Source organism: Mesoplodon mirus (assembly GCF_964341445.2).
Source record: "Mesoplodon mirus genome assembly, chromosome: 2".
NCBI lineage: Eukaryota > Metazoa > Chordata > Mammalia > Artiodactyla > Ziphiidae > Mesoplodon > Mesoplodon mirus.
The window spans coordinates 206,203,123-206,226,140 of NC_138977.1; the positions used below are offsets into that span (position 1 = coordinate 206,203,123).

Genomic DNA, 23,018 nt, shown 5'->3' on the forward strand with positions numbered 1-23,018 from the left:
GGAACTAGAAGATACCTCAGGAAGCCATCTGATTCAGCCCCTTGCCTTTATGCCAGGAAGATATTGTCTCCATTTAACAGGTGACTTAAAAGAGGCTCAGAGGAGTTTAAGGGTCAAAACCATTCAGGAGAGATCTCCCCCAGTGGTGAGCCACGGTATACAGAGTGGCCATTTTGTGAACATTCTTTTTGATTAAGGCACCTCATTCAGTTGAAACTCAGGCTCCTCAGGGACTGACTCTAAAGCCACCCCTTTGGCCTTCAACTTGGAGCATGAGAGTGTTGGTGTCTAAGACTTTGAACTATGGCTGCTGTGCTTGGGTGACACAGCAAGACTTAGAGGGGTGCCCATGCCGCTCTGAGAGGGTCTGGAGCTGGAGCAGCCACAGGCACACAGGCTCCAGAGCATCTCCTGAGTCCCTCTCTTCATTCATAAGCAGATAAGCTCTTCCGCTGATACCTAGTGGATCATCTGGAGTTCTCTGAAACTCTGGGAAAACTGAAGATCTTTTCAAATTGGGAGTCTTTTGGTGGCTGTGGTCACAACAGATATTTATATTTTCCACACCTCTTTCCATAACAAAGCCAGTAATTAAAATCTTTTGCTGAGACTAGAGTTGTTATATTTCTGTTTGGGAATCAAATCAGAAAGAAGGTGGGGGGAATAGATCAGCGTCATAAGTGTAGAGAGAAGCCTGGACAAGTGTCTACATTTTCAGCCAAGAGAAGCTCATGTTTTGGGGGTGGTTCTGAGTTAAAAACTCAGGGACCAAGAAAGTCAGAATTATCCTAAAACATCATGGGCCTATCCTGTTAGGGTTATCTGGGCAATAGAGCTTGGTGGGAAAAAGATGGAGAACGTACGATGGGACCTCCAAGCTCATGCTCCTGGGGCTGCCTGTTTATCCAGTGCAGCTTGACGCTACCTATAGTCTCATCCTCCTGTGGCACGTGGTTGGTTCCTCTTTTTGACTGCATCCCATCCTGTTTTGCTTCACCAGTTAAGCATGTTAATGACTACCGAAGACCATTTGGTCCTTGAAGGCATTGAGTATTTTATTCCCCTTGGATTGCTGATAGCATTAGTGCTGTTCCTGGCAGTTAGAAGAAATGCAGTGGATGGTTAATGCTATGGTCTTAGCAACATTTCCTGCTTTGGAAAGTGAACTTCTAAATATTCTTGGTTCCAAGATGGCTACAGTTCTTCTTCACACTTATTACTTCCTTCTAAAGAAGATTATTCAGAAGCAGCCTTCTTCATGAAACTTTTAATGACTCTGATTTACATGACCCTACCTTCTCTAAACTCCTACATTTCTGTAGGTTGTGCATTATCTTTTTTTTTTCACTTCTTCTACCTTCAGGTAGATTGTGGGCTCCTTGGGTCTTCCACAATAGCTATGTCCCTACTTTGGGACTGAATGATTTTTGGATCATTGATTTCCCAAGTTTTATCTCTTAATAAAGAGTTTCATTGTATCAGTATCATGTTGGGGCAAATGAGGAGAGGAGTCCTGGAACTTGTGCTGGAATATATTTATATATAAAATATATATACATATGTGTATATATGATGTATTTATAAATATATTTATATAGAAATGCATATGTGTATATATGTAACGCGTATATATATAAACATATGTATTACGTAATATATATGTACATCTACTTATATTTTTTCTCATTTTAATCCTCACAACAAACTTGTGATAAACATTGTTATTATCTCCATTTTTGAGGAAAAAGAGATTCCTATCACTTTAGAAGTGAGTTACCTTGAATGTCAGATAACATAACCCCATCTCATATGGGTGAATTTTTTTTTACCTACAATGGCTGGATAGGGAGTTGAACTCTATGTACAATAAACACAGACTCTACAATTAAGGTAATTAAAATAATGAGCCTGCACTCTCATTCTTGCCGAAGATCACAGAGCCAGTATTCTGTGAACCTGTTATTCGGTCTCAGGTCTGCCCGACTCAAGTGCTTCTAGTCCTTCCTGATTGAAAGGGAACAGTAAAGGAGGGCTGTGTTTAGGAATTTGGATTCTGCACCACAGGTGACCTTTGAATGCTTGATGAGGAGCTAAGTATGAGATTTGACAATATATTTTATTAGGACATTCTTGTTAGAAGGTTGGGGGATGGGTGGGAGGCTGTGAGAAGGAAGAGGAATCAGTTAAAGGCCATGGTATTACAGTATTCCAGGTAAAATATGGTAAAAATCTGGATGGAAATTGTGGGAACACAGAGGATGTGATAGCAAGTTATCATTGCAAAGGTAGCGTTAAGACTTAGCAATGATTGAATGCGTTTAGGGAAGAATTAGATCAGTAATATGGCTTTTAGGTTCCTGCTGACACCATTAACTCAGACAGGAATACAGACAGGAACAGGGATTTTCTTTAGCAGAGGGGAGGGAAGGAGGACATGTGTGATTTTGACATATTAGGCTTGAAGTACCAGTAGTTCAAAAGGTTGGAGTTTTCTAGGAGGCAGTTGGATTTACAGGACTGAAGATCAGGAAGGAGTTCTGGATGGGAGAGGGAATTTTTGGATCCATTGGCAGTTAGGTGGTAATGAAGCTGTAAGAGTGGACTAAATTTCCCAGGAATAGAACGTGGAGAGAGAGGGAGGGTTGAAGGTGGAACTCTGGCAGTGACCAAAATTTAAGGGGTGCAGTGAGGCAGGTCAAAGCTGGAGAAGATGCCCACAGAGTGTTAGAAATGCAAGGACTGGGCCTTTGTCTCGCCTCAGTTTCCAGGCCATAGGAAAGTAATATGCAGCTCCGTCTGAAGACTTCTAAGACCTCCCTATCAGGATCATTCATCCCTGAATTTCTGGAACAGTCACGATTCCAGATACTTTGTTCTGTTGTCAGACTTCATACCCATATTTCTGTCAGATTTTGTGTGCAGGTTTTTGGTTTGGGAAACGCTGTACAGGTATTGCTCATCAGCTCTCTGGAGTGTAGCGTGCGATATTCCCCAGTACGCCGGTTTTCCTCCAAGGGTTGATGGTTGGGACGTTTTCTATCATGAAGCCAAAGTGATAAAGAGCCAAGTGGCTGCTGTAGATGGGAAGATAAATAGTGATAAAGGGAGCTCTGGGGCTCAGAACAGATGCCTGTGGTATGGGGTGGAGAGTCCTTCAGGAGCCCAGAGGAGAAAAAGCTACAGGAATCCAGGGAAAGTTGACCAAAAGAGCCCCCATCAGAAAGATTTAAACAAAAGTTCAAGGAGGGGTGTCAAGGCAGATTGTGTGTGTATGTATGTGTGTGTGTGTGTGTGTGTGTGTGTGAGAGAGAGAGAGAGAGAGAGAGAGAGAGAGAGAGAGAGAGAGAGAGAGAGAGAGGAGGCTGTTGGGGGCTGGTCATTGATTATTATCCAGCACAGTTGAAGAGGCAAAGATTTGGAAAGTTATTTCAGCAGACAATACATACCTATGTATCTTATTCAGGTTTTGCTGTCAGGACAAGGAGACTGCTGTGGTAACAGGGCCTTGCTGGAGTTGAATTCCCTGGCAAATACACTGTCCTTCTGGATGTCATAGCCCAACACCCACATAAGGCTTAGAGAGGATTAGGAGCCTGCTTTTCTCTACCCTAAGGAAGGCCCTCGATGGACTCAGTGGGGGATATGGAGATGATTATGACACACCACAGTGGGCCTGATGTCTGAGAACAACATTCTCAGGCATATCAGACCTAGTTTCCCCTTTTGTAACAAATATTTTGAAATCCTCACTTTACAGTACTGAAATGAAAATCAGAGAAAATGTAACCTGCCTACAAACACAATTAAAATCAACATAATGCCCTAACTCTAATATAAAGGAGAAATAAATGGAGAGTAATTTATAACAAAACAGTGTGTATTTCACTGAATGCTAAAGTGTGACTATGCTGGAAGGTATAATGAAGTCGTCAGATGCTTACTCCTGTACATAGAATTACCCTGAGTGAGATAGTTACAAACACAGACTGACACAGGTGTGTGGTATTGGAAATTCAAACACTGTAAATGGTGTTTCCATTTATTATGTGATATATATATATATATATTTTTTTTTTTTTTTTTTTTTTTTTTTGCGGTATGCGGGCCTCTCACTGTTGTGGCCTCTCCCGTTGCGGAGCACAGGCTCCGGATGCGCAGGCTCAGCGGCCATGGCTCACGGGCCCAGCCGCTCCGCGGCATATGGGATCCTCCCGGACCAGGGCACGAACCCGTATCCCCTGCATCGGCAGGTGGACTCTCAACCACTGCGCCACCAGGGAGGCCCTATTATGTGATATTTTTTTAAAAATGGTGAATAATGTAGTAAAGTCCTTTATAAAACAAAAAGCAATCTTCCCTCAACCTATATGGTAGCTGTATACCTAGAAAATTCAGTCTATTAGTACTGTGCAAAAATATTTTCTGCTTATAGATAAAATGAATTTAGGCTCTAGGCTTGGTTAATGACAAACAGGTTCTTCCCCAAAAGAATGTCTGGTGGTGATTTTTCTACCCAGGGATGTGAGATGATTTTCCATGGTACAACACAGTATGGAATGATTAGCATTCCTGCCTCTGTCCACTAAATCCAGGATTGCCCTGTCCCACCAAATTTTCAAAATGCCCCCTAAGGGCCAGTAGCTCTCCTGTTGGAACCACTATTTTAGACTTGGTGGGAGTCAGAAAAGACCAATTCTACTGGGAACTGAATAACTCCAGTTATCCTGTATTATCAGTGAGGGAGCTGTCCATGGTGCTGCTTAGTCTTTGGTGCAAACTAATTGGATTACTATGGATTTGACTCATTCCAAGTCCTAGCTGCACTGTGACCCCTCCTTGATCATGGCTTCCTGATTCAAGACTCTAGTTATCAACCTTGGTTTTATCTGTAATGAGAATTATGTGCCCAATAGCCAGGCCAACAGCCAGACCTGGCCCTGCTTTGGACTGCGAACCATCCTGAGCAGTGGTGTGGTTTTGGCTGAACCTTCTTTGTGGGATCAAAAGGAGGACCAGATCTTCACTTCTAAGATGTTTCATTGAAAAGTCCTTGAAGAGGGATTCCATTAGTTGTCTACCTTTTACCAGGGTGGAACACAGTTGTTTTCTCAGATTTGGATTTAGTAGGGCCTGCGATTTCCATAGTTTGTTGTGTATTTGTGAAAAGCCTGACAGTGCTATACTTTCTGCAGCCAAAGCTCTTAACAGTATTTCCCAAAGTGTGAGACTTGTAAGAGTTCATCTAGTACATGGATGTGGCAGTAAGTAACATTGGTTCATTTGGTGAGATAATTAATCCTTTCTCAGTTTGCTTTTAATCCCTTTAGGATATCAAGAAGAAAATCTCAGTTTGGGGCTAGTGTGTCTTTAACACCTTTCTAACACTTGATAATCTCCTATTTTAACAAAGAAAGAGCAGGCTTCAGGCTCAGAGCCCACAGCAGGGGACGGTATTGACTAGACTTTAATGGCCATGTTTTCTCTGCTTTGTAATTATTTTCATGATTACTCTGCATTTATAGCAGGTGATACTGATTTTCCATTTTGGTAGTAATACCAAGTTTTATTTCAAAATCAATTAATTTTAGTAAAAAGAAGAGCCAATCTAAAGAAATACATTTAGCACAGGTGTTACACAGACGTAGCTTGCAAAGAAGGTGGTGCCTGTAGAATTGAAGTTTAGGAAATATTGCCATTTTGTATCATTCAAGGGGCAGGTGCCTGGGTGTAAAACAAATTCAGGGGCAGAGGCAGGCCATCCTTTCAGGGTATTGGCTGGTTGTCAGTTCATTAAATTATTGGTTTCTTGCGCAGATCCACTCCAGACTGTTTACTATTCTTGTTGCTGTCTTTGTCCCTGGATAAGGAAGCAGCATGTTAATGCCTCATATAATCGGTGATGGATGGCCCCAGCCTGTCAGTCTCTGACACTTTGAGTGTTCAGTAATTTCATTATCTGCCCATTTCTCTACTCTTTGCAGCCTAGCACTTATGACAAGGTGGCATCCATCCCTAATGACATGGGCTGGGCTGAGATGAAGAATCATTCTGCTTTTAGAAGAGGTAAAATTCCTTGAAAGGAGGCATTTCCCATTTTTTCTCTCCCCAGTCTAGAACGAAGCAAGAAGCTGGGCCAAGAATATTTGCTGCTGCAAAAAATAGAAAGAGAAGGATAAATAGCCTAGGTAAGAGGTCTATAAAATGAAACCTTTAGTGACTAATGACAATGATTGAGGTAAATGTTTTCTAACTCAAAATGGAGTTAAAAGTGCTTTTTTCCCCTCAGTTTTTTTTTTAAACAACAAATATTGGTGTAGATTGGATGCCCACCAAATAAATAAGATCAAAGGAGCCACATTTGCCATTGGTTTGATGGAACCGAGTGGTTTGCTAAGCCAACCTTGGCGAATTTTGCTTCTCTGAAAAAGCTCTGAATCAAGCCTTATTTTTTGAAAAAATAGAGAGTCTGTAAATGTGTTGCATATCTACATTATTGGCTGTAATCATTTGACTAATTCCTATGTGCCACATGCATTTATTTCACCTAGTCTTTATATCAAACTGTAGCTTCAGAGAGGTTAAAGTTAATTGCCCAAAGTCACGCAGCAAGCAAGGTGGGACAAGGATTTGAATTTCATATCTCCAGCTAATGTCTCTACATCCAAGGACCATGCATTTTGGACTTAGTTGTCTTTTTCTAGCCTGGGTGGAACTATGCCCCTCCCCACGTTTTTTTTTGTTTTTTTGTTTTTTTTGTTTTTTTTTTTTACAGTACACGGGCCTCTCACTGTTGTGGCCTCTCCCGCTGCGGAGCACAGGCTCTGGACGCGCAGGCCCAGCGGCCATGGTTCACGGGCCCAGCCGCTCTGCGGCATGTGGGATCTTCCCGGACCGGGGCACGAACCCGCGTCCCCTGCATCAGCAGGCGGACTCCCAACCACTATGCCACCAGGGAAGCTCCCTTCCCACTTTTAATTGTAAAACTCTCCCAAAAGATAAGAATCACCTTGGGAGATTGCAAAAAAGAAATCATCTTGGGTGTTTTTAAGAAAGAAAAACAAAAAACCCACATACACAGGTAGGTTCCTGGGCCTCAACTCAGATCTATTGAATAAGCATTTCTGAGGGCCAGGCCTTATCATCTCTCTAACAAGCTCAGCTGGTGCTTATAGTCATCAGGAAAGTTTGGGAAACAGTACGTAATCTCATGGGGCAATCCCATGGTTGATATTCAAAATATTTAATAACCAGGGAAGGACTGGACTCTGACCAATCAGAAAGGACCCTCGCTGTAGCTGAAGTGGGATCTTAGAGGTCCTCTCATGCCAAACCTTAGTTACTTAGGTATAGGATGTGAGAAAAGCTGGAAGGTCTAAGCAGCATGTCTGGATGGTGGGACAAATGGGAAGCTTGGAGCAATAGCTTTTTAACTAAGGGACCTGAAAGTATATTAGTATTTAACTGGTGTGGCTGTACCAGTGAGTACCAGTTGAGTATCAGCCCTGGTAACCTTCATATAAGAAACTGCAAGCAGATGGTAAGGGTTTCTTTTTCTATAAATTCCATGTTTCTCAAAACCTTGAGCCATCTGCCTGTGAATCACAGGGAAGCTCTTTTTAAAAATGCACCTTTGAGGGCTTCCCTGGTGGCGCAGTGGTTGAGAGTCCGCCTGCTGATGCAGGGGACACGGGCTCGTGCCCCGGTCTGGGAGGATCCCACATGCCGCGGAGCGGCTGGTCCCCTGAGCCGTGGCCGCTGAGCCTGCACATCCGGAGCCTGTACTCTGCAACGGGAGAGGCCACAACAGTGAGAGGCTCGCGTACCGCAAAAAAAAAAAAAAAAAAAAAAAAAAAAATGCACCTTTGATACCACTACACACCTATGAGAATGGCGGAAATCCAAAACACTGACAAGACCAAACGCTGGCGAGGATGTGGAGCAACTGGAACTCTCATTCATTGCTGGTGGGGGTTCAAAGTGGTACAGCCACTTCGGAAAACAGTTTGGCAGTTTCTTACAAAACTAAACGTACTCTCACCATACGATCCAGCAATCATGCTTCTTGGTATTTAACCAAATGAGTTCAAAACATATGTCCACACTAAACCCTGCATATGGATGTTTATAGCAGCTTTGTTCGTAATTGCCAAAACTTGGAAGCAACCAAGATGTCCTTTAGGAGGTAAATGGAGAAACAAACTGTGGTACATCCATACAATGGAATATTATTTGGCATTAAGAAGAAATGAACTACCAAGCTATGAAAAGACATAGAGGAAACTAAAATGCATATTACTAAGTGAAAAAAGCCAGTCTGAAAAGACTACATACTGTATGATTCCAACTATATGGCGGTTTGGAAAAGGCAAAACTAGAGACAATAAAAAGATCGGTAGTTGCCCGGAGTTAAAGAGGAGGGAAGAACAAAAGATTTTTAGGGCAGTGAAAGAATTCTGTATGACACTACAATGACGGATGCAGGTCATTACACATTTGTCTAAACCCAATGAATGTACAAAACCAAGAGGGACTGTAAACTATGGTCTTTGGGGTTAGACCGAGTTACTCACTGAAAGAACTGGAGCATATACATTTCCTTCCTCAGTCCTGGTTCCCCTCATGACTAGGCTAATCATCCCCTTATGCCTGTAGTTTCAAACAGCACCTTTTCTGTGAAGTATTCCCTGATTCAGCTAGCCAGGACTGATTTCTCCTTCCCCTAATTTTAGAACTTAGTGACTATTTTATTGCCTCTTTCCGCCGCCCCCAACCCCGTTCGTGTCTTTTTCACTTCCTTTAGCATATCAAGGCAGCTTTAATGTAGTGGTGAGGGGCACAGCCAGATGGCCTGGGTTCAAATTCCATTTTGGCCACTTGTTGGTGTCACCTTGGGACGTCCCTTAACCTGTCTTCCCAGACTTCCTCGTCTGTAACCATGGGGGAATTAAGAGGGCCCATCTCATATGAAGCTTCAGTTAGGGCGCAGCAAGTTGTGTTATTCTTTTTCCACTTTCCCTACTCCCGTGGAGGGAGACAGTGTAGGGCAGTGGACAAGCTCTGCAACCTGACAGATCTTTGATTTTGACCTTGGAAAAATTAACCTTTTCAAACCATAATTTCCTCATTCGTAAAATGAAAGTAAAAATGCCTACCTTTTAATGTAATTCTGAGGGTGAAAAATATCACCCCTGACTCTGTCGGCACGAATATCCCTTTTATGCTGTCACTCACGCTGCCGTAAACACGAGTGTGTGAATGAATGAATTATGTATTGTCTTGCAGCACAGAGGGAATCTTTGAGGGTAAGATACAAATCTGTTGCGAACCTAATTTTTACATCTTAGAACTTCCATCTGGTCCTGTCTATTTTGAAGCAGAGCCTGAAAGGAGGAACTAAAGCATTGAGGGATTCAGTTAGTTCTAATACCAAAATTGTACACGAATTTACAGATATGTAGAAGCTTACAGAGTCATTGTGGGACATGGCAAGGGTGAGCTTCAGATCCCCTTAAAAAATTCAAAAGTTTTACCACTTCTGATGGTCTTAAGTTTAAACACTGTTAAGAATAGAACTTACAATGATTTTGAAAGATCCTGGCTTCTTTGATGCTAAAATGGGAATTGTATTCTCTGAGATCTACTTCCCATTGCCAGCTCACTAAGCAATTGCTCACATTCTCTCTTTTCACTTTATTATATTTAAAGACATTTTAAATATTTGGGTGAATCATTCTTCTTGGTAATTAGATGTAGTGATTACTCTTATATTCCAAGGTATTACATTTCTTTTATACACCTCAACATCATCATTTTCACTAATGACCTAGTATTTAACAATGGTTTCACAAAGATTCTGGATCCCTGAAGCCAAGAGATGGTGAGCCTGTCAGGTGATGGGGATGGAGGACCTAAAATCTCCTTATTCTGCCTCTATTTTAAAATTGAATCATCCAAGATGAGAAAATAGAAAAGAAGAAGAACTGAAAAACAGCCTCAACAGAGAGAAAACTGTATAGGGTTTCTCAACATCTTGTAATAGTTCTTTGAATTGAAATAGCAGTTTTCAGTCTGAGCTGATAGATCCTTTGGGATTTAAAGAACTAGATACTAGGCTGTGGTTTCCCCCAGGAGGCAATGGCTCATCCTGGGAATAGCCCGGAAGAAGCAGTGTCAGGAAGTGGAGAGTGAGCAGGACTGTGAAATCCTAGTTCCAGCTCTGAGGCCCTGAGCAAAAGCAAAGAGAGGAAAGGAACTCTGTGCTGTCATAGTCTGGTCTAAGGATCCTGTCGGGATCTACTGAGCATCTACAGAATCCTTTTCCCTGAAAAATGGAGCATAAACAGAATCTGCTACCGTTCAAAGCTGCTGACAACTTCTGAAGGTCAAAGAGGTCACCATTCTGGTGTTAGGGCTGGGAGTCATGTGCTCAGAGAAGATCTTGGAGGGGCTTAGGAGGCACCAAGCTGAATTTTTCCCACTCTTTCTCTTTCCCTCCTGCCGATCTGGTTAGTTAGGTTGTAGGCATCTGTTACTAAGATAGCCAGAGTGCTGAGGCTCAAACAAGAGATTTCTCTCTCCCATGTCTAGGTGTTGGTTGTTGGTCCACGGAGGGGAGGTGACTGTGCTCCACAAGATCATCTAGGGACCCAGGCTCCTTCCATCTTGTTGCTCTACTGGCTCTCAGTTTGTCGTTTCCACGTGGTTGAAGCTAGTTACTGTCATGTCCATATGGTGGTGAGGAAGAGAACAGTCAATTTCTTTTTAAGGAAGTGACCCAGAAATCGCACACATCACTTCCACTCTCGTTCCCTCGGCAAAAAAAAAAAAAAAAAAAATCTTAGTCTCATGATCACCTCTAGCTGCAAGGCAAGCAGGGAAATGAAGTTTCTAGCAGGATAAAGGCTAAAATGTGGCAGGAGGGGTTTCAGTTCTAAAAGGAAGAAAGGGGAACGCGTTGGCAGTCTTAGTTACAGATCTCGTTCCTTATTCAGGCAATGGCCTTCTAATTCTGCTGTCACATCCCTTAGGGGGCCTCCGATTCCTCTCAGAAGCTACATAAAGGGGAACAGAGAAGCTGTGGGGTTGAACATTCAGGCTCCAAACCTCTCCTCAACGACTTCACCTTGAATTTACTTGTTTTACGCAAGTAAAATGCATGTGGATTTTCACATCAATTTCTTTTAAAGAAAGATTTCCTGGGCTGCATTATCTTTGAAAACCTCTGCAGTAAGCACTTTTTATAATCCTCTGCATTATGCATTACTGGCACTGTTCTCCCTCTACCTTATCACCTCCCTTCCTGGGTGTCTCTGGGTCGCTGTTTAGGTCGCTGTTTATAAGGAATGCATTTATGTGCCTGTGTGAGCCCCCAGGCTCATTTACTCACTCAAGCTCTATGGCAGGTGAGCGACCTCATTTTTGCTTCTGGATTTCTTGAAAGGCAGTATTTTTTTTCCTCATCCTCTCCTCCTCCAGCTCTACTTTGGAGGGGCCTCTGCCTCCTCCAGGGCTCAAGGTCCCCCTCCTCGACTAAAATTACTTCTGTCACAGAGATCTTCTCTAACTCCCAGCTAAAGCCTGTTTTAAACTCTACAGAAAGAACCATTATGTCATTGTTTACCATCCAACGCTATGACCCAAATCAATGCCAAGCAATGGCTTTGGGATGTCAGTTCCCAAGTTGGTGGGTATACATCACCCATTTACCTCCAGTTATCTGGTTACCTTGTTAGGGTAAAGGGTTCTGCTATTTTAGTAATGATACCTTGAAATTGCTTAGTGCTTTACAGTTTCCACGGCTTACCCCCTGCCCCCACATGGAGCATCTCATTTGATTCTAACAAGCACCTGGAAGGTAGGAATTTTCATCATTCTCAGTTTAAAGATGAGGATACAGGTGATAAAAGGTCAAGGGACCTAGCCCAAGACCACACAACTGCTAAGTGGCAGAATCAGGATTTGAACTCAGTTCTTTCAGAATCGCCCTTCATGTACATAAACTCTTGGTAATATGGACTGTAGAGAGGATGAAACATGCTGTTGAACGTTTCTTTCATGGTCCTTGCTTCATAGGAAGGGCTCAAAGTAAATGTTAGTTTTCCTTCCTCCAGTTTCATACCTGATACCTTTGTAAGGTGGCCTCACTTACATCATTTTGTACACTCTTACAGCTCTGGAAGTGGGCAGGGTGGGCATGCTTATGTGCATTATGCAGATGTCAATACAGAGGTGAAAACAGAGGAAGTGACTCTACCGTTGTCACATAATTAACAACATAATCTGCAGCTTAGTGTACTCCCTTTCCATGAGCTGCATCACGGAAAGCGGGATAGTAATGCATTTATTTTAAAAGTTGATATTCAATCTTCAGATGTTAACAAAGTCCTGGTAGAGACAGGATAAGATTTGAACAACTGATATCATTTCCTGAAACCAGAATAGTGGCCAAATCATATGAACTGGGCAAACTTACTTGATTTCTACCAGAAATGGACTGACTGGTAGGTGTGAGCTTCTCGTGTCCTTTAGGAAAGGCCTGACTCTAGACACTCTGAAGTTTCATTCATTCATTTGTGCACTGATTTATTCATACATTCAGATAAGCAGTGTTTAGATAAGTAGACAAAGAGGGGGAGACAAATGCTGAGTGTCACCCTTAGCTGGTTCTCAGGTGCTGCGTAGGACTAATTCAGTTTTCCGATAAGCCCACCCAATGAGTACCTCCTCTGTGTGAGTCACCAGGGGGCTACAAACCTCGGTCCCCGCACTTCAGTTTCTTACCCTTGATTACAAGGAAAAAGACACGTACACACAGACCTAATACAACCAGAATGTGACTTGATTATAGAAGAGAGAGAAATAAAATTGTCCTGAGAGCACAGAGGACAATGAGAGTAATTCCAATGAGAAAATCTGGGGAAAGCTTCATGGAAGAGGAGCCATATTAAGAAGGAACATGAGGGACTCCCCTGGTGGTGCAGTGGTTAAGAATCTGCCTGCCAATGCAGAAGACACGGGTTCAAGCCCTGGTCCGGGAAGATCTCACATGCCGCGGAGCAGCTAAGCCCATGCGCCACAACTACTAAGCCTGCTCTCTAGAGCCCACGAGCCACAACTACTGGGCCCGTGTACCACAACTACTGAAGCCTGAGTGCCTAGAGCCTGTGCTCTGCAACAAGAGAAGCCACTGCAATGAGAAGCCCACACACCGCAGCGAAGCCCCTGCTTGCCGCAACTAGAGAAAGCCCGCATGCAGCAACGAAGACCCAAAGCAGCCATAAATTAAAAAAAAAAAAAAAAAAAAAGGAACACGAGCAAAGGCTCAGAAGGGAAAATGCAAGGGATAGTCAGAAAATCTCAATGTTCCACGTTGTTTCAAAGTATTGGATTGGCCAAAAATTTCGTTTGGATTTTTTGGTAAGATCTTATGAGAGAACCCGAACGACCTTTTTTTTTTTTTTTTTTTTTTTTGCGGTACGTGGGCCTCTCACTGTTGTGGCCTCTCCCGTTGCAGAGCACAGGCTCCAGACGCGCAGGCTCAGCGGCCATGGCTCACGGGCCCAGCTGCTCCGTGGCATGTGGGATCTTCCCGGACCGGGGCACGAACCCGTGTCCCCTGCATCGGCAGGCAGACTCTCAACCACTGCGCCACCAGGGAAGCCCCCGAATGAACTTTTTGACCAACCCAATAGTTTTGGCTAGAGGACATTAATACAGAAGGTGAGTTGTGGTCCATTTCAGGAATTTTGACGTGGGGCTAACAAGTCACCCTAGGGGAGTAGGACTTCTCTTGGAGGCAGCAGGGAGTAGGGAGTGATAGGAGCTGAGAAGGCTCTAAGACAGAGACCAGTCACAATCACTTCCTTCCGTAGGGTGGAATCGGGGGCAGGGAGTGACGAGGAGGGACCTGATACAATGAATGAGCACAGCGCCCCTTCTTCTATCCCCTTCCCTGTTTGCTGATGCTCCAATCCCGTCGCTCTCCAACCTCCTCATGGCCTTCGTTCTTCGCTCTGCAGCCCTCTTCACACCCTCTACAGCCTTTTGCACAGACTTCTTTCTCTTCCTCCTGGTCCTTCTTCCTTGTCACCATTTATTCTTTCCTTCCTTTTTTCGCTTCTCTCTTTTCCATGAGTACATTTCAGACCTTTTTAAAAAACCTCTATCTCAGATACCCTGCTTGTCTTGCTACAGATGACCTAAGCCTGTATTATAAAGGGCATGGATTGGGAGTGGCGGTTGGGAAAGATGTTGTGAACATTTTTGCCACTTTTAAACTTCCTGTAAAGTAGGTCGAGTTACCCTTAGCTTCCGGATGAGGGAACTGAGGCACAGAGAGGCCAAGTAGCCTTCCTAAGCTAGTCTTTAGCAGCGTCAGGAATCTAAACAAGGTATTTATGACTTAGTCTCATACTAGGTCTTTCTACCATTTTAGGCTGTTTCCTCTGAGTTAATTTTCTACGTGCCCAGAGAGTAAGTCTAGGCATAGAGGGGTGGGAAGCTTAGTTACAAGCAAAACAGTAGGATTATGAATAGTAGCCTCAAGTAATAGCTGCATGATGCCTCTAAATGTGGCTAATGGTGCTGCAAGCTCTAGAAGCCTCTTCAGTGGCAGTGAAACTGGAGGAATCTTGCTGGTGGCATTGTAAATCAGAGCAACTATTTTGGAGAGCAGTATGGTAGGATGTACCCAAAGCTACAACATTGATCATGGCTTTTGACTAAGTAATACCACACCTTGGAATTTATCCTAAGGACTTGTTTGAAAATGAAAAGATGCTAAATGCATAAAAAATCACATTTTTATAAAAGGAAACATAATAAGGTATGTTCCCTGATAACAATAATGATCATTATGAAGATTTTAGGGCAAAGTGGGAATAGATTTACGATAGGTTAGGCGTAAATGAAAAAGTAGCTCACATGTTATATGTACTTGATCACAAGTCTCTACAAAGGTGTACATTTCATCCAATCAGAAAAGAACATAAGGATAGAAATAGTAAGAGGCTAGTGTGCTTATGGATGACTTTTTTTCTTCCCCAAATTGTCTTTGGTGTGCTGTGGTTTTCATAATGAAAGCATATGGAAGAGAACTAAGGGATTAAGGTTTGCTCGGAGCTGTTGAGACCAGCTTAGTTTTCCCTTTCCACATTGTATGTTGACAAACTCTAGAAAATGCCCTAGACCTTGGGAGCTTTTAGGGCAGAGCCAGGTTCCACAGAGCCTATATCCCACACCTTTTATTCTTCTTGTATTCTGAATGCCTCTGGGAAAATCTCCTATGATGTGCATTCACAGGCAGCATTTTCAGACACTCTGGACTGTTGCTTTTAAGAAACTACCTCCCGCTCATAATCTTTTCACTAAGTTTCCTGCACAAAGTGTGTGTGTGTGTGTGTGTGTGTGTGAGAGAGAGAGAGAGAGAGATGTGTGTGTGTGTATGTGTGTTGTGTGTCGCTCTGTTTTGTGTTTGGAGACTTCAACCTACCACTGTTTATTCTTTCAGTCTCAGCTGAGGGATAATGTAGAACAAATTCTTTTTTGGGGTTTCTTGGTCCATGGAGAGGCTTCAGGGAATTCATGAATGCCTTACTACTGAGTAGAAAATTTTATGTGAAATATATGTTTCTGTGGAGAAAGTATCTGTCATTCAATAGTTTTCTCTAAGAGCTCTTTGAGCCTTTAAGTTTAAGAGAACGGACCTGGAGTCATCATGGCAAGGACAAAAAGAGCTGCCTAGTCTGGAAGAGGAAGGAGACGGAAGTTTAAGAACCACATATCTGGAGCATCTCTGGTTGCTGGTGGTGGGGAAGCAGCATCTGTGCTCCATGTGCTTTCTCCAACTCTTCTCTCATTTTCTTCTTAAACTTGAGGTTGATTTTTATAGCTGAACTTTCTGAATATGAGGGTGACAGCCCAGAAGTTCAAATCATTCTGTGGCTCCCAACACTTTCTGCTCTCTCAGCTTGTAACAGAATGTAACAGAAGGATTTATAGCTATTACTCCATAGAATATGGTGCATGATGAGGTCATCCTCACATGAGAAAAAAAATCCTTCATAATTTACCTTCAAATCTGGGTTTGAGTAAGTGCTGGGAGGCCTGACTCTGCCATGGTGTGAAATGGATTCCCAGGAAGGGGTATGGCTCAGTTGTCTGACCTTTATGGAATATTTAAATACATATTACGGTGTTCATGGTAGTAAATAATATAGCTAAGGTTATGCACAGAGGAGAGCTGAGGGAAACATTCTCAGCAAAGCTGTGGGCTGCCCTGGCAGGGAGACAGGCACTTGGCTTTGAACTGGAATTTGGAGTCTGGGTGGGAGAGTGACAGCAAATATTTTCCACATGGGTGCCAGTTACTTTGGCACTGAAAAAACTAAGACACCCAAGGCAGAAGAAGTTGGTTCTATTAATTCAGGGTATGTTCTGCTTTTGTGAGGTGGTGGAGGATGTGAGAGTGGATGTTCATTTATTTATTTATCCATTTGTCAAGCATTTACTTCGCACACACTGTGTGCTGGGCACTATTTTAGGTGATGAGGTTGTAAAGATATGGCCTCTGCCTTCAACTAGCTAACAGTAAAGATGGGTGTAAATGAATAATGATAATGATATGATAATGTGCAATTCAGTAGAAGCATGTGTCGAATGCAGAGACAGCATATAAGAGGGACTGATTGGAGGGAGTGACTGACTCTGTACAGGGGGCTCAGGGAGAGCTGGAAAGTATGGAGGTAAAATATGACTTGGTTCGTTTTTTCATTTCAGAAGAAGTTATTCTTAAGAAATGTGCGGAATCTCATGAGATAAATGGGAATTTACATATATTTCACATAAGGTTTTCTTTTTTTATTGGGGTATAGTTGTTTTATACTGTTGTGTTAGTTTATACGGTACAGCGAAGTGGAGCTCCCTGTGGTATACAGTAGGTTCTCATTAGTTATATGTTTTATACACAGTAGTGTATATGTGTCAATTCCAATCTCCCAATTCATCCCACTTCTCCTTTCCGCCCTTGGTGTCCATACGTTTGTTCTCTACATCTGTGTCTCTATTTCTGCCTTGCAAACAGGTTCATTTTTCTAGATTCCACATATATGCGGTAATATATTTGTTTTTCTCTTTCTGACTTACTTCACTCTGTATGACAGTCTCTAGGTCCATCCATGTCTCTACAAATAACCCCATTTCATACCTTTTTATGGCTGAGTAATATTCCTTTGTATATATGTACCGCATCTTCTTTATCCATTCGTCTGTCCATGGGCATTTAGGTTTCTTCCATGACCTGGCTATTGTAAATAGTGCCACAGTGAACATTGGGGTGCATGTGTCTTTTTGAGTTATGGTTTTTTCTGGGTATATGTCCAGTAGTGGGATTGCTGGGTCATATGGTAATTCTTTTCAGTTTTTTAAGGAACCTCCATACTGTTCTCCATAGTGGCTGCATCTATTTACATTCCCACCAACAGTGCAAGAGGGTTTCCTTTTCTCCACACCCTTTCCAGCATTTATTGTTTGTAGATTTTTTGATGATGGACATTCTGACTGGTGTGAGGTGATACCTCATTGTAGTTTTGATTTACATTTCTCTAATAATTAGTGATGTTGAGCATCTTTTCATTGTCCTTCTTGGCCATCTGTATGTCTTCTCAGAGAAATGTCTATTTAGGTCTTCTGCCCATTTTTTGATTTTTTTTTTTTATATTGAGCTGCATGAGCTGTTTGTATATTTTGGAGATTGATCCTTTGTCCATTGATTCATTTGCAAATATTTTCTCCCATTCCGAGGGTTGTCTTTTCATCTTGTTTAATGGTTTCCTTTGCTGTGCAAAAACTTTGAAGTTTCATTAGGTCCCATTTGTTTAGTTTTGTTTTTCTTTCTATTACTATAGAAGGTGGGTCAAAAAAGATCTTGCTGTGATCTATGTATGACTTGGGTTTTGAAGGATGAATAGGAGTTCACCTGTAATAGATGGTGGGATAGAACATTCCAGTTGGAGGAAAAAGCATTTGTAAGGCCTGGAGGCAAGAGAGAGAATTAGGCATGGGTGAAGATGGTTTGCTGTTGCCTTCATATAAGCAAAATGGTGGGAACACTCAGTAGATGAAAAGACTGAGGCCCAGCATAAATGGGCACCACGTGGTGTATTATTAAAGAAAATAAACATTTACTGAACACTTACTTTACACCAGATCTTCTATTAAGCACCTAGAGACATTATCTCATTTAATCTACACAGCAACTCTCTGAAGCAGGTACTAGCATTATCTTCATTTTACAGTCAAGGAAACAGAGGCTCAGAGAAGTAAAGTGACTTGTCAAAGGTCATACAGCAGAAATGGATTGATGGTAACTTGGAAAAGTGTTTGTGATAAAGACTGAGAGAAATAAATGGATTTGAGAAGTATTTAGGTGGCAAAATCAGCAGAACTTAATGGTGCATTGGATATAGAAGAGTGTGGGGAGGGCAAGGAAGGATTTGAGGATGACTTCTAGATTTTTGTCACATGTAATGGGAAGGATAGTCATGACAATCACAGCATCCTAAAGGTTCTGGGAGAGAGAGTGTGAGTTGAGTTTTAAGTGTGCTGAGTTTTCAATATCTTTAAGATATACAAATAGAGATTTAAAAGCTGAAATGAAAGTCCATTTGTCATTCATCTCCCAACACTTAGTGGCTTAAGAGAACATTTAATTGGTTTAGGATTCTGTGAGTTGGCAGGTTGGGCTGGTCAGCTGTTCTGGTCTTGGCTGGGCTTCCTCATGCATCTGCTGTCATGCCTGTGTCAGCTGGGTGGCTCTGCTCCTGGGCAGGTGGCTGGCCACGAGTCTCATGCTGCGACAGGTAACCCAGGGTGTTCTCATGGGGGTTAGCCAAGCTTCTAGAGGAGCAAGTAGAAACATGTGATGCCTCTGGAGGCCTGGGCCCAGGACTGGAGTGCCTTTCTTCTGCCATGTTCTTGTTGGGCAAGACAAGTCACAAGCCACCCCAGATGCAGAGGCTGGAGCAGCAAACCCTGACTCTTGATGGGAGAAGCTGCAAGTTTCGACTGGAAATGAACCTGGGTACAGGGAGGTGTGACAGTTGGGGCCATTGCTGCAGGCAGTTGGCCACATGTGTGTTCTCCAAGAAAGCAGGGCTCCTTTACAGTTTCAGAGCACATCCTCACTCCTCCACCTTCTAGCTCTCACTCATGTCTTGCCCATTCTGATGTAATAAGGGTTATCCGGGTATCTGTTGTGGGGCTGCTAGTCTGCTGGCTGCTGGGATACAGAAGTGAATAAAGCACAGTCCCAGCACTTGAGGTTGAGGAAAGTGGTGGTCCTGTTAGTGGTGAAGGCGAAGTTACTCTGTGCGTCCCACAGTCTCCCCGGTGTCCTTTATCTGACGTCCTCCTGATGTAACCACTGTTGAAGCCTCAGCCCTCTGGGACAGGGGCTGCTTCCTGTAGGTGTGCAGGAAATGTGTCACCCACCAGTGGGATGGGCTATTTCTGAACACGCTTCAGACAGAAAGCATGTTCTCCTATAAGCAGAGCCATATGTCACATCTTGAATGTTAAAATTTAGCCACCACTGAATCATCTAGAGATGAAAGAAAGGTTTGAGTTTTTTAAAGCAGAAATAAAAGGCTTTCATCTCTATTTTTATAACTGTCTTCTGATTACAAAAGAAATAGGAGTATCTATCATAAGAAATTTGAAAGTCTGAAAACATATGAAGGAAATAAAAATCACCTATCGCACACTGATGATTATATCAACATACATGCGATTGGCAGGACCGCCTAGGTCCGGGGAAGGAATTTGCTGACGTACTCAACGTACTTGTAACTGTTTCCAAGGTTTTCTTGGGCTCGGGTGGTGTCGCGGCTGCTGGTCCTGGGAGCCAAGGCAACGGTGATCTTCCCAGCTCGCGAGAGCGCCCCCTTCTCCCACGGCTTCGGGGACCCAGCAACAGCTATGGCTCCGGTGTCTGGCTCCCGCAGCTCGGAGTGGGAGGCCTCGGGCTCCGAGGTGAAGCGTCGCAGTTCGTCGAAGAGCCATAAGCCCAGCAGATCCTCTCGCTTCCCGCGGGGCCGCGGCTCTCGCTCGCACTCTTGCTCTCGGTCCGGGGACCGGAATGGCCTTAGCCATCAACTGAGTGGCCCCAGCCATGGCTCCCGAAACCAGTCCTACCGCTCCCGCTCGCGGTCACGCTCTCGAGAGCGGCCCTCCGCACCGCGGGGCGCCCCTTTCGCTTCTGCCTCCTCGTCCGCCTATTATGGCGGCTACTCACGCCCCTACGGGAGCGACAAGCCATGGCCTAGCCTCCTGGACAAGGAGAGGGAAGAGAGCCTGCAGCAGAAGAGATTAAGTGAGAGACAGAGGATTGGAGAATTGGGAGCTCCTGAAGTATGGGGACTTTCTCCAAAGAATCCAGAACCAGACTCTGATGAACATACACCAGTAGAGAAAGAAGAGCCAAAGAAAAGCACCACTTCAGCTTCTACTTCAGAAGAAGAAAAGAAGAAGAGGAAGTCTAGTCATTCAAAAGAAAGGTCCAAGAAAAGGAGGAAGAAAAAATCATCTAAAAGAAAACACAAGAAGTATTCTGATGATAGTGACAGTGACTGTGATTCTGAAACAGATTCCAGTGATGAAGATACAAAAAGGAGAGCAAAGAAAGCCAAGAAAAAGGAAAAGAAGAAGAAACGCAGATCGAAGAAATATAAGAAAAAGAAGTCTAAGAAGAGCAGAAAAGATTCCAGTGATTCAAGTTCTAAAGAGTCCCAAGAAGAGTTTCTGGAGAATCCCTGGAAGGATCAATCAAAGCCTGAAGAACCCTCAGATTTGATTGGCCCAGAGGCTCCCAAAACACTTGCCTCTCAAGATGATAAACCTTTGAACTATGGCCATGCTTTGTTACCTGGTGAAGGTGCAGCTATGGCTGAATATGTAAAAGCTGGAAAACGTATCCCACGAAGAGGTGAAATTGGCTTGACAAGTGAAGAAATTGCATCATTTGAATGCTTGGGTTACATAATGAGTGGTAGCAGGCATCGCCGAATGGAGGCTGTGCGACTGCGAAAAGAGAACCAGATCTATAGTGCTGATGAGAAGAGAGCCCTTGCATACTTTAACCAAGAAGAGAGACGAAAGAGAGAAAACAAGATTCTGGCCAGTTTTCGAGAGATGGTATACAGAAAAACTAAAGGGAAAGAAGACAAATAAGGATTTTCGGATTGTTCATCAGACTTTTTTTTTTTTTAATTTTTATTGTTTTGCGGTGCGCGGGCCTCTCAGCCCTGTGGCCTCTCCCGCCGCAGAGCACTGCATTGGCAGGCGGACTCCAAACCACTGCGCCACTAGGGAAGCCCTCATCAGACATTTTTAACAACAAAAAAGAAAGTTTGGGTTCCATATATACGCACAAAAAGATTATCATAATCTGAAAAAGCTTTACAGTGCTACTGTGCCTTCTATTTAATTCTTTCAGTCCTGCTATAAAAAGCTGCTTATTGATGTAACTTTAGCAAGCTCTTTGGGTTATTTTGGATTGACCAAAACAACCTTCTGGTTTAAAAATCCAAATTATGAATGAAACTCTATTGTGTTGAGGGAGGTGGCATTGAGAGAATGTGCTGGTGAGGTGAGAAACTGTGCTCTCACACCACGGGACAGTGCTCCCATTAGCTCTACATGGTGCCCACTCCCCAACCCGTACCAACTGAACTTGGGAGAAATTATCATTCCTCTATGTTGAAGGTGTTATAAATGGACTTGATAGAAACACACAGGAGGCCACTTTTGTTAACAAAATGAAGGGATGGCTGAAAAAAGCAAATCTGGAGTTTGAAGGTTTACTTGTATATTACAGTATTATTGTCAGCTCTGGAAGTAATGTGTTTTGATTTTAGTCCCTACCTCCACCCCAAAACCAACAAACAAACCAAAAAGCAAACTAACCCACAGACTTGTTGAATTGAAAACGTGAACATTAGTTTTAAAATTCTTAAAAGGCTAATTAAAAATGGTTATTTCAAATATAAAATATTGGGAAGTCTCCTGTTGTGCCAATGTAAGTACATTATTTCCATCTGAGCTGTGTTTAGATCATTATTTGAATACTAGAAATGCATGGGAGTCAACAATGATCAGGAGTTTAATAAGGAAAAATATGAGTCATTGTTTTCATTGTTTTAACTTGGTTGCTTCATTAGGATGAAGCTAAAATGATGTTAAACGTTTTTAAAGTCTGTCCTTTGTAATAAGCGGATTTCATTTTAAGCATTGTTAAACTTTTCAGTTTATTTTTTACATCTGTCATTCAGTTTAATCTGTAACTTCATATAGAACCCCTCACTTTCTCATGTTTTTATGGCTACTGTTGGCTTTTAAGTTTGGGGGAAATGGAAAACTCTGGGACTGTGAGATCGTGATCTTTTTCCTTCCCTCCTTTTGTTAAAGTTTAGTTGTTAGGACATACTAGCAAAGGGGGAGGGGATAGTAGAAGTTTTGGCTGTTTTTGTTAAGGTTGTTTTGAGCTGCATTATTATGTGCCTAGGATAAATTTAAATTATCTGAGTGATGAGGAATTTCTGACTTTGCTGTTATAAAATGCCCTCTCTCCTTATAATAAAGTTTTTAAAAAATAACATACATGCACATTAATTTTGTAAAATTAGGTTAATACTTTGTATAAAAATTTTAATTTAACATTGTCATTATGCAGAATATACATATATACATATATATTTTCAAAATGTTTGTTAGTATTACATATACTGTTTTATAGATTGTATTTTACACTTGACACTATACAATGACGCATTGTATTCAGTATTATAAAATACGGATGTGGAGCTATGATTTTACCTTATCATATGGAAGTATCACCATTTAATTAACCATTTCTCTATTGTGGGGTATATATGTTGTTTTGGAGGGTTTGCTACTGTAAATAATGCTGTTATGTCCTTGCTGGTGCCCAAATCACTGTGGGCATATGATTATTTACTCTGGAT

The 23,018-nt window shown here is 42.6% G+C and overlaps 2 protein-coding genes across 2 annotated transcripts in view; both read left to right on the forward strand.

Annotated features, from left to right (window-relative positions):
• The window catches only part of SORCS3 (sortilin related VPS10 domain containing receptor 3), a gene marked incomplete at both ends in the record, with an annotated part of 605,283 nt that overhangs the window by 135,506 nt on the left and 446,759 nt on the right, over positions 1 to 23,018 (forward strand). The gene's annotated exons all lie outside the window — the stretch shown is intronic.
• LOC309794178 (NF-kappa-B-activating protein-like) lies at positions 19,824 to 21,423 on the forward strand. The gene has a single exon (XM_082605358.1). It carries the CDS (start codon positions 19,975 to 19,977, stop codon positions 21,223 to 21,225), a length of 1,251 nt encoding a protein of 416 aa, XP_082461484.1. The 5' UTR covers positions 19,824 to 19,974; the 3' UTR covers positions 21,226 to 21,423.

Excerpts from the sequence above, each read along its gene's own strand:
- LOC309794178 (XM_082605358.1), top strand. The coding sequence starts at position 19,975 with ATGGCTCCGGTGTCTGGCTCCCGCAGCTCGGAGTGGGAGGCCTCGGGC.